This window comes from Panulirus ornatus, chromosome 63 (genome assembly GCF_036320965.1).
Source record: "Panulirus ornatus isolate Po-2019 chromosome 63, ASM3632096v1, whole genome shotgun sequence".
NCBI lineage: Eukaryota > Metazoa > Arthropoda > Malacostraca > Decapoda > Palinuridae > Panulirus > Panulirus ornatus.
The window spans coordinates 14,251,078-14,267,001 of record NC_092286.1 but is presented as its reverse complement, the minus strand read 5'-3'; the positions used below and the strand labels follow the sequence as shown (position 1 = coordinate 14,267,001).

Here is a 15,924-nt window from a genome sequence, read left to right as displayed (position 1 = left end):
ACTTTCTTACACTCTATCACATACTCCCACCACTCCTGTTTCAGGAGTAGTGCTACTCCTTCCCTTGCTCTTGTCCTTTCACTAACCCCTGACTTTACTCCCAAGACATTCCCAAACCCCTCTTCCCCTTTACCCTTGAGCTTCGTTTCACTCAGAGCCAAAACATCCAGGTTTCTTTCCTCAAACATACTACCTATCTCTTGTATTTTCTCATCTTGGTTACATCCACACCCATTTAGACATCCCAATCTGAGCCTTCGAGGAGGATGAGTACTCCCCGCATGACTCCTTCTTCTGTTTACCTATTAGAAATTTAAAATACAAGGACGGGAGGGTTTCCAGCCCCACGCTACCGTCCCCTTTAGTCGCCTTCTATGACACGTAAGGAATGCGTGGGAAGTATTCTTTCTTCCCATCCCCTGGGAGATTTAAGGATATGGAATATAAACACATATAGGTCAGGATTGGTAAAAAACAACAATATTAGAGAGAGTTACTTGTGTTGTGTATTTTTGATTAGGAAGAGTGACAAAATGAAGTTTACTGATGTGAGAAAGATATATGGTTTAAAAAACATTGAAAAGGTGCTTTGGTCATGTAAAAATGCATAGCTTATGCTAGATTGCTCAGAATTATTTTTATAGTTGTACAGTGGAAGGTTGAAGGAGGAGAGGTACATATCTGGTGAGATAGATAGATTCTGTAAGAGAACTGATTTTGGCTGGGGATGTGTCAGATGAAAATATTACAGGAATGATGTAGAATTAGATACAATAGGAGCATTTTGTGTATAGAGTTGATGTGAATGAAGATAGTGGTCTCAGTGTAAGAAGCATTTTGTAAGTGTAGAAATCCTTATTTCACTGGACATGTTGGGCATAGTTTATGAGTATGAGTGATTTTTGGAGGCTGTATGTATATGAGCTACCCTATGGGATTAGGAATGGAGATGATGATTGCTAAATACGTGATTGGAAGCATTCACATATTTTTAAGTATGTTACTCTTGTTTCAGACTACTGTTAATCAGGCTGCAGCTCCAGCTCAGCATATAAGTGCTGGAGGGTCACCTGATCCACCTGCTAAGTTGCCATCACCCCCATGCCGTCGTTATTATGGTCGCCGGGGACAAGACAGTAACTCAGAGTCTGCCTCTGAAACAGAATCAGAGGAAAAGTCTACTAGTAGTACCAACACTATGCAGAACTCAACTAACACAAATATCAAAACTAACAATTTGTAAGTTTACACTCCAAGTGTATAGATTTAGACTTCAAGGGTATAATTTCAGTCACAAGTTCAGTGGTTTCTGGAATTATTTAAGAAAAATGTGTGAAATTGAAAGAATTAACTAGTTTTATAAGGAATGAATTGGTGGAGAAAATATTTATTTATTATTTTGCTTTGTCGCTGTCTCCCGCGTTTGCGAGGTAGCGCAAGGAAACAGACGAAAGAAATGGCCCAACCCACCCCCATACACAATGTATACACACACACGTCCACACACGCAAATATACATACCTATACATCTCATTGTACACATATATATATACATACACAGACACATCCATATATACCCATGCACACAATTCACACTGTCTGCCCCCATTCACTCCCATCGCCACCTCGCCACACATGGAATACCTTCCCCCTCCCCCCTCATGTGTGCGAGGTAGCACTAGGAAAAGACAACAAAGGCCCCATTCGTTCACACTCAGTCTCTAGCTGCCACGCAATAATGCCCGAGAAAAATTACATATAAAACCTGTTGAAAGAGGTAATGGAGTAGGGCTTGATAAAAGACCACATAGAGATGTCGTAAAGACATGCTTATTTTAATCCATCCACTATAGAAATAAAGGTAATCCCATGTGCAGAGGGAATTTGGTAAAGGGATGCATATTTCGTGTTTTGACTTTGGAAAATTATGCTTCGGTAGCTCCACTGACCTTGTGGAAGCACGAAAGTTTGCTAGTGTGTGATGGGAAGTGCCCTTTAACACTGCCAAGATGCATGAGTGTGCTCTTGAGTTTTCCCCTCTCCTCATTCTTTATATTTGTGTCTTCATTATGCTAATACATATGGGTTCTTCAATGCTTGCATTAGTTAACACAAATCGGTTTGTCTGAATATGTTTTTCCTGAGTACATACTACTGTTGATAGCTATTAGAACAATGCAGAGATTTTTCTGGGAAAGTTATTTCAGACCACATCCTCTTTCATTTACTGTACTTTATTAAGCCCAGGTTTTCTTTTTTGTAGTTTTGTGCCATATAGAATGAGTAACTCTATAGAGAAAAAGTATATTAGCCAGAAAAAAAATAAAGGAAAATATTTATTTATTTAGTTGTTTAAGTGTTAATTGACAGGCGCGCGAAAGAGAGACTTTTGGATGTTAATGTGCTGAGAGGTGCAACTGGAGGGATGTCTGATCATTATCTTGTGGAGGCTAAGGTGAAGATTTGTATGGGTTTTCAGAAAAGAAGAGTGAATGTTGGGGTGAAGAGGGTGGTGAGAGTAGTGAGCTTGGGAAGGAGACTTGTGTGAGGAAGTACCAGGAGAGACTGAGTAGAGAATGGAAAAAGGTGAGAACAATGGAAGTAAGGGGAGTGGGGGAGGAATGGGATATATTTAGGGAATCAGTGATGGATTGCGCAAAAGATGCTTGTGGCATGAGAAGCGTGGGAGATGGGTTGATTAGAAAGGGTAGTGAGTGATGGGATGAAGAAGTAAGATTATCAGTGAAAGAGAAGAGAGAGGCATTTGAACGATTTTTGCAGGGAAAAAATGCAATTGAGTGGGAGATGTATAAAAGAAAGAGACAGGAGGTCAAGAGAAAGGTGCATGAGGTGAAAAAGAGGGCAAATGAGAGTTGGGGTGAGAGAGTATCATTAAATTTTAGGGAGAATAAAAAGATGTTCTGGAAGGAGGTAAATAAAGTGCGTAAGACAAGGGAGCAAATGGGAACTTCAGTGAAGGGCACAAATGGGGAGGTGATAACAAGTAATGGTGATGTGAGAAGGAGATGGAGTGAGTATTTTGAAGGTTTGTTGAATGTGTTTGATGATAGAGTGGCAGATATAGGGTGTTTTGGTCGAGGTGGTGTGCAAAGTGAAAGGGTTAGGGAAAATGATTTGGTAAACAGAGAAGAGGTAGTAAAAGCTTTGCGGAAGATGAAAGCCAGCAAGGCAGCAGGTTTGGATGGTATTGCAGTAGAATTTATTAAAAAAAGGGGGTGAGTGTGTTATTGAATGGTTGGTAAGGTTATTTAATGTATGTATGACTCATGGTGAGGTGCCTGAGGATTGGCGGAATGCGTGCATATTGCCATTGTACAAAGGCAAAGGGGATAAGAGTGAGTGCGCAAATTACAGAGGTTTGCGGCAGGGGTGTGTGATGTCTCCATGGTTGTTTAATTTGTTTATGGATGGGGTTGTTAGGGAGGTGAATGCAAGAGTTTTGGAAAGAGGGGCAAGTATGAAGTCTGTTGGGGATGAGAGAGCTTGGGAAGTGAGTCAGTTGTTGTTCGCTGATGATACAGCGCTGGTTGCTGATTCATGTGAGAAACTGCAGAAGCTGGTGACTGAGTTTGGTAAAGTGTGTGAAAGAAGATAGTTAAGAGTAAATGTGAATAAGAGCAAGGTTATTAGGTACAGCAGGGTTGAGGGTCAATTCAATTGGGAGGTGAGTTTGAATGGAGAAAAACTGGAGGAAGTGAAGTGTTTTAGATATCTGGGAGTGGATCTGGCAGCGGATGGAACCATGGAAGCGGAAGTGGATCATAGGGTGGGGGAGGGGGTGAAAATCCTGGGAGCCTTGAAGAATGTGTGGAAGTCGAGAACATTATCTCAGAAAGCAAAAATGGGTATGTTTGAAGGAATAGTGGTTCCAACAATGTTGTATGGTTGCGAGGCGTGGGCTATGGATAGAGTTGTGCACAGGAGGATGGATGAGCTGGAAATGAGATGTTTGAGGACAGTGTGTGGTGTGAGGTGGTTTGATCGAGTAAGTAATGTAAGGGTAAGAGAGATGTGTGGAAATAAAAAGAGCGTGGTTGAGAGAGCAGAAGAGGGTGTTTTGAAATGGTTTGGGCACATGGAGAGAATGAGTGAGGAAAGATTGACCAAGAGGATATATGTGTCGGAGGTGGAGGGAACGAGGAGAAGTGGGAGACCAAATTGGAGGTGGAAAGATGGAGTGAAAAAGATTTTGTGTGATTGGGGCCTGAACATGCAGGAGGGTGAAAGGAGGGCAAGGAATAGAGTGAATTGGATCGATGTGGTATACCGGGGTTGACGTGCTGTCAGTGGATTGAATCAGGGCATGTGAAGCGTCTGGGGTAAACCATGGAAAGCTGTGTAGGTATGTATATTTGCGTGTGTGGACGTATGTATATACATGGGTATGGGGGTGGGTTGGGCCATTTCTTTCTTCTGTTTCCTTGCGCTACCTCGCAAACGCGGGAGACAGCGACAAAGCAAAAAAAAAAAAGGAAAATTATTTATTTTGCTTTGTCGCTGTCTCCCTCATTTGCGAGGTAGCGATAAAGGAAAAGGCTATAATTATTTCTTAAATACTGTACACTGTTTCCATCTCCTAGCTACTCCAGGAGGACCTGCGATGATAATCTATATATTTACTTTCTCAGAAATCTTAGTTTGAGTCCAAAATTTTTCATTATATTGCATATTTATGATATCCAAACAAAAGAGAACATAATGCATCTTACTTTACCACAACATTAGACTTTCATCAGTAAACAATATCTGAAAAAGCATGAACTTTTTCTTGTGTTATCCTCATATGTAGTCAGAAACAGATCCTATTTTTCTCATGTTGTCACCTTGTAATTGTGTTTTATCTCCTAATTGCAATAGTCAAAGCTACTGTAGAAAGTGAAATCAAGGTATCACCTTCCTATTCTTCTTCTGCTTAAACTTTTCCTTGTCCATCCAGTTGTCAGTGATTCTGTTTTTCTTTTCTTAAGCCATCAACATGATTACACAGAGATAAATATCATTTTAGCTTGTCTCAGTCCACAAAGCCAATCTGCTTTGAGGGGAAATTGCTGGCTGTGTTCTTTCACATATATAAAAATTTGTGTAGTTCACTGTCATATCGAACATGTATCAAAAAGTTTTGATAAACGTATCAAAAAGTTTTGATAAACAGAGTTCTTCATATGTTTTTATCACAGAACATGCATCTGCTAAGCCCTATTGTGAAAAGTCATAGACAAATTATTTTGGTATATATGGCATAGACAGCCAATGGATGCAGGGGTTGGTGACCCAACCCCTGCATCCAGTTATTGTCCTCCAGAGGTGCTGCATCTGGATTGTCAGTTTTAGAGTTGTGACTTTCAACAGTTCACTTTTCTCTGTTTTTTCACTTTCTAGTTCACCGAGTTCATCAGATTCTATCACATCCAGGATATTAACAATTGTTACAGTATCTTTGCCATGGGCTTTAATTAGGCTAGCAGAGGTCAAGATGATCAGGCAGCAAGTGGATGTCATAGTCTCCTTTAACATTTTGATGGCTGCTGATGCATAATATCAGAAACAACTAGCTCATTGTCTGGCATCAGTTTCATGTGTTGCCACTTTTAATTTCACCATTTTTTTTTTTTATTTTGCTTTGTCGCTGTCTCCCGCATTTGCGAGGTAGCACAAGGAAACAGACGAAAGAAGTGGCTCAACCCACCCCCATACACATTTATATACATACACGTCCACACACGCAAATATACATATCTATACATCTCAATATACACACACAGACATATACATATGTTCTCGACTTCCACACATTCTTCAAGGCTCCCAGGATTTTTGCCCCCTCCCCCACCCATATCGATTCACTCCGCTTCCATGGTTCCATCCGCTGCCAGATCCACTCCCAGATATCTAAAACACTTTACTTCCTCCAGTTTTTCTCCATTAAAACTTACCTCCCAATTGACTTGTCCCTCAACCCTACTGTACCTAATAACCTTGCTCTTATTCACATCTACTCTTAGCTTTCCTCTTTCACACACTTTACCAAACTCATTCACCAGCTTCTGCAGTTTCTCACATGAATCAGCCACCAGTGCTGTATCATCAGTGAACAAGAACTGACTCACTTCCCAAGCTCTCTCATCCACAACAGACTGCATACTTGCCCCTCTTTCCAAAACTCTTGCATTCACCTCCCAAACAGCCCCATCCATAAACAAATTAAACAACCATGGAGACATCACACACCCCTGCCGCAAACCAATATTCACTGAGAACCAATCACTTTCCTCTCTTCCTACACGTACACGTGCCTTACATCCTCGATAAAAACTTTTCACTGCTTCTAACAACTTGCCTCCCCCACCATATATTCTTAATACCTTCCACAGAGCATCTCTATCAACTCTATCATATGCCTTTTCCAGATCCATAAATACTACATACAAATCCATTTGCTTTTCTAGGTATTTCTCACATACATTCTTCAAAGCAAACACCCGATCCACACATCCTCTACTGCTTCTGAAACCACACTGCTCTTCCCCAATCTGTACATGCCTTCACCCTCCCAATCAATACCCTCCCATATAATTTCCCAGGAATACTGAACAAACTTATACCTCTGTAATTTGAGCTCTCACTTTTATCCCCTTTGCCTTTGTACAATGGCACTATGCAAGCATTCCGCCAGTCCTCAGGCACCTCACCATGAGTCATACATACATTTAATAACCTTACCAACCAGTCAACGATACAGTCACCGGCCTTTTTAATAGATTCCACTGCAATACCATCCAAACCCGCTGCCCTGCCGGCTTTCATCTTCTGCAAAGCTTTTACTACCTCTTCTCTGTTTACCAAATCATTCTCCCTAATCCTCTCACTTTGCACACCACCTCGACCAAAACACCCTATATCTGCCACTCTATCATCAAACACATTCAACAAACCTTCAAAATACTCACTCCATCTTCTTCTCACATCACCACTACTTGTTATCACCTCCCCATTAGCCCCCTTCACTGAAGTTCCCATTTGTTCCCTTGTCTTATGCACTTTACCGCCTTCCAAAACATCTTTTTATTCTCCCTTAAATTTAATGATACTCTCTCACCCTAACTCTCATTTGCCCTCTTTTTCACCTCTTGCACCTTTCTCTTGACGCCCTACCTCTTTCTTTTATACATCTCCCAGTCATATGCATTATTTCCCCGCAAAAATCGTCCAAATGCCTCTCTCTTCTCTTTCACTGATAATCTTACTTCTTCATCCCACCACTCACTACCCTTTCTAATCTGCCTACCTCCCATGCTTCTCATACCACAAGCGTCTTTTGCACAAGCCATCACTGCTTCCCTTAATACGTCCCATGCCTCCCCCAGTCCCCTTACGTCCTTTGTTCTCACCTTTTTCCATTCTGTCCTCAGTCTCTCCTGGTACTTCCTCACACAAGTCTCCTTCCCGAGCTCACGTACTCTCACCACTCTCTTCACCCCAACATTCTCTCCTCTTTTCTGAAAACCTCTACAAATCTTCACCCTCGCCTCCACAAGATAATGATCAGACACCCCTCCAGTTGCATCTCTCAGCACATTAACATCCAAAAGTCTCTCTCGCGTGCCTATCAATTAACACGTAATCCAATCATGCTCCCTGGCCATTTCTCCTACTTACATATGTATACTTATGTATATCTGTCTTTTTAAACCAGGTATTCCCAATCACCAGTCCTTTTTTAGCACATAAATCTACAAGTTCTTCACCATTTCCATTTACAACACTGTACACCCCATTTAAACCAATTGTTCCCTCAACTGCCACATTACTCACATTTGCATTCAAATCACCCCTCACTATAACCTGGTATCCTGCATCAAAACTACTAACACACTCACTCAGCTGCTCTCAAAACACTTGCCTCTCATGATCTTTCTTCTCTTGCCCAGGTGCACATGCACCAATAAAGACACCCATCTCTCTCCATCCACTTTCAGTTTTACCCATATCAATCCAGAGTTTACTTTCTTACACTCTATCACATACTCCCACCACTCCTGTTTCAGGAGTAGTGCTACTCCTTCCCTTGCTCTTGTCCTTTCACTAACCCCTGACTTTACTCCCAAGACATTCCCAAACCCCTCTTCCCCTTTACCCTTGAGCTTCGTTTCACTCAGAGCCAAAACATCCAGGTTTCTTTCCTCAAACATACTACCTATCTCTTGTATTTTCTCATCTTGGTTACATCCACACCCATTTAGACATCCCAATCTGAGCCTTCGAGGAGGATGAGTACTCCCCGCATGACTCCTTCTTCTGTTTACCTATTAGAAATTTGAAATACAAGGACGGGAGGGTTTCCAGCCCCACGCTACCGTCCCCTTTAGTCGCCTTCTATGACACGTAAGGAATGCGTGGGAAGTATTCTTTCTCCCCATCCCCTGGGAGATTTAAGGATATGGAATATAAACACATATAGGTCAGGATTGGTAAAAAACAACAATATTAGAGAGAGTTACTTGTGTTGTGTATTTTTGATTAGGAAGAGTGACAAAATGAAGTTTACTGATGTGAGAAAGATATATGGTTTAAAAAACATTAAAAAGGTGCTTTGGTCATGTAAAAATGCATAGCTTATGCTAGATTGCTCAGAAGTATTTTTATAGTAGTACAGTGGAAGGTTGAAGGAGGAGAGGTACATATCTGGTGAGATAGATAGATTCTGTAAGAGAACTGATTTTGGCTGGGGATATGTCAGATGAAAATATTACAGGAATGATGTAGGATTAGATACAATAGGAGCATTTTGTGTATAGAGTTGATGTGAATGAAGATAGTGGTCTCAGTGTAAGAAGCATTTTGTAAGTGTAGAAATCCTTATTTCACTGGACATGTTAGGCATAGTTTATGAGTATGAGTGATTTTTGGAGGCTGTATGTATATGAGCTACCCTATGGGATTAGGAATGGAGATGATGATTGCTAAATATGTGATTGGAAGCATTCACATATTTTTAAGTATGTTACTCTTGTTTCAGACTACTGTTAATCAGGCTGCAGCTCCAGCTCAGCATATAAGTGCTGGAGGGTCACCTGATCCACCTGCTAAGTTGCCATCACCCCCATGCCGTCGTTATTATGGTCGCCGGGGACAAGACAGTAACTCAGAGTCTGCCTCTGAAACAGAATCAGAGGAAAAGTCTACTAGTAGTACCAACACTATGCAGAACTCAACTAACACAAATATCAAAACTAACAATTTGTAAGTTTACACTCCAAGTATATAGATTTAGAATTCAAGGGTATAATTTCAGTCACAAGTTCAGTGGTTTCTGGAATTATTTAAGAAAAATGTGTGAAATTGAAAGAATTAACTAGTTTTATGAGGAATGAATTGGTGGAGAAAATATTTATTTATTATTTTGCTTTGTCGCTGTCTCCCGCATTTGCGAGGTAGCGCAAGGAAACAGACGAAAGAAATGGCCCAACCCACCCCCATACACAATGTATACACACACACGTCCACACACGCAAATATACATACCTATACATCTCAATGTACACATATATATATACATACACAGACACATCCATATATACCCATGCACACAATTCACACTGTCTGCCCCCATTCACTCCCATCGCCACCTCGCCACACATGGAATACCTTCCCCCTCCCCCCTCATGTGTGCGAGGTAGCACTAGGAAAAGACAACAAAGGCCCCATTCGTTCACACTCAGTCTCTAGCTGCCACGCAATAATGCCCGAGAAAAATTACATATAAAACCTGTTGAAAGAGGTAATGGAGTAGGGCTTGATAAAAGACCACATAGAGATGTCGTAAAGACATGCTTATTTTAATCCATCCACTATAGAAATAAAGGTAATCCCATGTGCAGAGGGAATTTGGTAAAAGGATGCATATTTCGTGTTTTGACTTTGGAAAATTATGCTTCGGTAGCTCCACTGACCTTGTGGAAGCACGAAAGTTTGCTAGTGTGTGATGGGAAGTGCCCTTTAACACTGCCAAGATGCATGAGTGTGCTCTTGAGTTTTCCCCTCTCCTCATTCTTTATATTTGTGTCTTCATTATGCTAATACATATGGGTTCTTCAATGCTTGCATTAGTTAACACAAATCGGTTTGTCTGAATATGTTTTTCCTGAGTACATACTACTGTTGATAGCTATTAGAACAATGCAGAGATCTTTCTGGGAAAGTTATTTCAGACCACATCCTCTTTCATTTACTGTACTTTATTAAGCCCAGGTTTTCTTTTTTGTAGTTTTGTGCCATATAGAATGAGTAACTCTATAGAGAAAAAGTATATTAGCCAGAAAAAAAATAAAGGAAAATATTTATTTATTTAGTTGTTTAAGTGTTAATTGACAGGCGCACGAAAGAGAGACTTTTGGATGTTAATGTGCTGAGAGGTGCAACTGGAGGGATGTCTGATCATTATCTTGTGGAGGCTAAGGTGAAGATTTGTATGGGTTTTCAGAAAAGAAGAGTGAATGTTGGGGTGAAGAGGGTGGTGAGAGTAGTGAGCTTGGGAAGGAGACTTGTGTGAGGAAGTACCAGGAGAGACTGAGTACAGAATGGAAAAAGGTGAGAACAGTGGAAGTAAGGGGAGTGGGGAGGAATGGGATATATTTAGGGAATCAGTGATGGATTGCGCAAAAGATGCTTGTGGCATGAGAAGCGTGGGAGATAGGTTGATTAGAAAGGGTAGTGAGTGATGGGATGAAGAAGTAAGATTATCAGTGAAAGAGAAGAGAGAGGCATTTGAACGATTTTTGCAGGGAAAAAATGCAATTGAGTGGGAGATGTATAAAAGAAAGAGACAGGAGGTCAAGAGAAAGGTACATGAGGTGAAAAAGAGGGCAAATGAGAGTTGGGGTGAGAGAGTATCATTAAATTTTAGGGAGAATAAAAAGATGTTCTGGAAGGAGGTAAATAAAGTGCGTAAGACAAGGGAGCAAATGGGAACTTCAGTGAAGGGCACAAATGGGGAGGTGATAACAAGTAGTGGTGATGTGAGAAGGAGATGGAGTGAGTATTTTGAAGGTTTGTTGAATGTGTTTGATAGAGTGGCAGATATAGGGTGTTTTGGTCGAGGTGGTGTGCAAAGTGAAAGGGTTAGGGAAAATGATTTGGTAAACAGAGAAGAGGTAGTAAAAGCTTTGCGGAAGATGAAAGCCGGCAAGGCAGCAGGTTTGGATGGTATTGCAGTAGAATTTATTAAAAAAAGGGGGTGAGTGTATTATTGAATGGTTGGTAAGGTTATTTAATGTATGTATGACTCATGGTGAGGTGCCTGAGGATTGGCGGAATGCTTGCATATTGCCATTGTACAAAGGCAAAGGGGATAAGAGTGAGTGCGCAAATTACAGAGGTTTGCGGCAGGGGTGTGTGATGTCTCCATGGTTGTTTAATTTGTTTATGGATGGGGTTGTTAGGGAGGTGAATGCAAGAGTTTTGGAAAGAGGGGCAAGTATGAAGTCTGTTGGGGATGAGAGAGCTTGGGAAGTGAGTCAGTTGTTGTTCGCTGATGATACAGCGCTGGTGGCTGATTCATGTGAGAAACTGCAGAAGCTGGTGACTGAGTTTGGTAAAGTGTGTGAAAGAAGATAGTTAAGAGTAAATGTGAATAAGAGCAAGGTTATTAGGTACAGCAGGGTTGAGGGTCAATTCAGTTGGGAGGTGAGTTTGAATGGAGAAAAACTGGAGGAAGTGAAGTGTTTTAGATATCTGGGAGTGGATCTGGCAGCGGATGGAACCATGGAAGCGGAAGTGGATCATAGGGTGGGGGAGGGGGTGAAAATCCTGGGAGCCTTGAAGAATGTGTGGAAGTCGAGAACATTATCTCAGAAAGCAAAAATGGGTATGTTTGAAGGAATAGTGGTTCCAACAATGTTTTATGGTTGCGAGGCGTGGGCTATGGATAGAGTTGTGCGCAGGAGGATGGATGTGCTGGAAATGAGATGTTTGAGGACAGTGTGTGGTGTGAGGTGGTTTGATCGAGTAAGTAACGTAAGGGTAAGAGAGATGTGTGGAAATAAAAAGAGCGTGGTTGAGAGAGCAGAAGAGGGTGTTTTGAAATGGTTTGGGCACATGGAGAGAATGAGTGAGGAAAGATTGACCAAGAGGATATATGTGTCGGAGGTGGAGGGAACGAGGAGAAGTGGGAGACCAAATTGGAGGTGGAAAGATGGAGTGAAAAAGATTTTGTGTGATTGGGGCCTGAACATGCAGGAGGGTGAAAGGAGGGCAAGGAATAGAGTGAATTGGATCGATGTGGTATACCGGGGTTGACGTGCTGTCAGTGGATTGAATCAGGGCATGTGAAGCGTCTGGGGTAAACCATGGAAAGCTGTGTAGGTATGTATATTTGCGTGTGTGGACATATGTATATACATGGGTATGGGGGTGGGTTGGGCCATTTCTTTTGTCTGTTTCCTTGCGCTACCTCGCAAACGCGGGAGACAGCGACAAAGCAAAAAAAAAAAAAAGAATTATTTATTTTGCTTTGTCGCTGTCTCCCGTGTTTGCGAGGTAGCGATAAAGGAAAAGGCTATAATTATTTCTTAAATACTGTACACTGTTTCCATCTCCTAGCTACTCCAGGAGGACCTGCGATGATAATCTATATATTTACTTTCTCAAAAATCTTAGTTTGAGTCCAAAATTTTTCATTATATTGCATATTTATGATATCCAAACAAAAGAGAACATAATGCATCTTACTTTACCACAACATTAGACTTTCATCAGTAAACAATATCTGAAAAAGCATGAACTTTTTCTTGTGTTATCCTCATATGTAGTCAGAAACAGATCCTATTTTTCTCATGTTGTCACCTTGTAATTGTGTTTTATCTCCTAATTGCAATAGTCAAAGCTACTGTAGAAAGTGAAATCAAGGTATCACCTTCCTATTCTTCTTCTGCTTAAACTTTTCCTTGTCCATCCAGTTGTCACTGATTCTGTTTTTCTTTTCTTAAGCCATCAACATGATTACACAGAGATAAATATCATTTTAGCTTGTCTCAGTCCACAAAGCCAATCTGCTTTGAGGGGAAATTGCTGGCTGTGTTCTTTCACATATATAAAAATTTGTGTAGTTCACTGTCATATCGAACATGTATCAAAAAGTTTTGATAAACAGAGTTCTTCATATGTTTTTATCACAGAACATGCATCTGCTAAGCCCTATTGTGAAAAGTCACAGACAAATTATTTTGGTATATATGGCATAGACAGCCAATGGATGCAGGGGTTGGTGACCCAACCCCTGCATTTAGTTATTGTCCTCCAGAGGTGCTGCATCTGGATTGTCAGTTTTAGAGTTGTGACTTTCAACAGTTCACTTTTCTCTGTTTTTTCACTTTCTAGTTCACCGAGTTCATCAGATTCTATCACATCCAGGATATTAACAATTGTTACAGTATCTTTGCCATGGGCTTTAATTAGGCTAGCAGAGGTCAAGATGATCAGGCAGCAAGTGGATGTCATAGTCTCCTTTAACATTTTGATGGCTGCTGATGCATAATATCAGAAACAACTAGCTCATTGTCTGGCATCAGTTTCATGTGTTGCCACTTTTAATTTCACCATTTTTTTTTTTATTTTGCTTTGTCGCTGTCTCCCGCATTTGCGAGGTAGCACAAGGAAACAGACGAAAGAAGTGGCTCAACCCACCCCCATACACATTTATATACATACACGTCCACACACGCAAATATACATACCTATACATCTCAATATACACACACAGACATATACATATGTTCTCGACTTCCACACATTCTTCAAGGCTCCCAGGATTTTCGCCCCCTCCCCCACCCTATGATTCACTTCCGCTTCCATGGTTCCATCCGCTGCCAGATCCACTCCCAGATATCTAAAACACTTTACTTCCTCCAGTTTTTCTCCATTCAAACTTACCTCCCAATTGACTTGACCCTCAACCTTACTGTACCTAATAACCTAACCAATACCTAAGGCACAAAATGTAAGAGGGTGTTGCTATAGCTGCACCCCACTGTGAAGTTAAATCATTTTAGATCTTGCTGTCACAACACCCTGTGGTTAATGGGTTAAGAACAAAAATGAAGTGAAATTTGAAGTATCTTTGCTAGAAGAACTCACATATTAGTAGGTAGGGAATCTTGAGCATAAGTGAAAGGACAAAACGAGTGTGCATACAGTTGAGAAAAGCACACTTGGAATGTGTTTATTCTCCTGTGGTTTTATTTATATATGAGTACATTTGAATGGAACTGGTATTTCGCTCACTACTTGGGAGCATATAGAAAATACTCTGCATATATAGAGGGAATGGATAGAGTGAAGGATGCTTCAGGTGTTAAAACTGAGCAGTCAGGAGTGTGAGAGGTGTACATTGGAGATAATATTGATGTATATTGGAGGGATGATGTCCTGCCTGTAGCTTGAATCAAGGCATGTTAAGCAGTCAAGGTCAGCCATGGAATACTCTGTAGGTCTTGGCTATGGATGTCAGGATCTAGTTTCAGTCCATTACACATGACAAATAAAGAGTGGATGTGTGCAAGTGAGACTCTTTGTTTATTCTTAACACTACCCTGCTAAGGTTGGAGAAGCAGTTGGGAATGAAAGAAAAGTGTGTTGTTGTAGATCATTGTCAGTGTTTAACAAAAGATTCTACAAAAACAGAGGGTGCTGTTTTTGGGCATTACCTTCATTGTTTATGAAACTACAAGAGTGAAAGGGACTGCATTACTTTGTATGTGGTCATCAGATGCAGGAAACATAGTAAATATTACTGGGGGCTGTAATAAACCATTATAAGATTTATTAAGGACTGTACACATCCTTATGAAGTTATGTGTATGTTCATCTGCCAAGATAACTTTGAAATTTTGCAACGTAACCAAAAAAAATTCATGCGTACATGGCATTTTATTGTTTCATTGTCACTTTTGAAAAGTAGTAACATAAGGAGCAAAGTTAGGAATTTTCCTCTGAGGCTTAGTTTCTGTTGCTATCTTACTAAGCAGGAAAAATTGGCATGAGACAAAAACTAATCGATGTGTGTTTTTTCAGGGTGCCACCAACATCAGTGGGTAATGGGTCCTCTGCCGCCAAAGTCAGTAAGAACCTGTTATTGTTGTACATGTTATATATTAATCTCTTATTGATATTGATGGAACACTTAATACATCAATTCAAATATAATATTTTCTTTCTTAAATGCTTCATGTTAGCTGTTTCATTTCACTCTTTATGAGAATTACATATATTTTTTATGTTTCTTGATTTGTTAATTATTACTAGTTCAGTGTAACAGTACCAATGATAACTCAAGTTTAATGTTTAAATCTTTCAGGGAGTAACACTATATTAATTGTGATACTGTGGATAGTAAAGTTTTCAATTGTAATTTGTATGAAAGCAAATTAGAATGATTTATTCCAATATCCTGAGGGTTGGTTAGTGGTGTACATTATGTAAGTAATATTAGAAGTAAATACAGCATAGTTCCAATTATTCAAAATGCAATTAACCAGAATATGTAGATACCCTGTGTTTTCAGTGCATTACAAATGACAGCTAGAGAATGAGTGTGAGTGGATGTGGCCTTTCTCTGTTTCCAGGTGCTCCCTCGCAGACGCAGAGGGTGGTGATGCTATTTCCTGTGGGGCGGGGTGGCACCAGGAATGGATGAAAGCGAGCAAGCATGAATGTATACAAGTGAGGATTTTCCCTCTTAAGTCTCAGTCCTCTGTTCTTGACGCTACCTTGCGAACATGGGAAATGGTGAATATGCTTAAATGGAGAAAAATTGGAGGAAATGAAGTGTTTTAGATATCTAGGGGTGGACTTAGCAGCGTATGGAACCATGGAAGTGAAAGTCACACACTGGGGGAGAGTGTGAAAGTT

General features: G+C 40.6%; 1 protein-coding gene across 1 annotated transcript in view; it reads left to right on the top strand.

The window, feature by feature from the left end:
* Window positions 1-15,924, top strand: part of LOC139745921 (uncharacterized) — a 199,283-nt gene that overhangs the window by 111,264 nt on the left and 72,095 nt on the right. Inside the window, exons 11-12 of the mRNA XM_071656597.1 lie at window positions 1,016-1,239; window positions 15,088-15,130. Coding sequence (XP_071512698.1) covers window positions 1,016-1,239; window positions 15,088-15,130 — 267 coding nt within the window. The remainder of the gene's footprint in view (window positions 1-1,015; window positions 1,240-15,087; window positions 15,131-15,924) is intronic.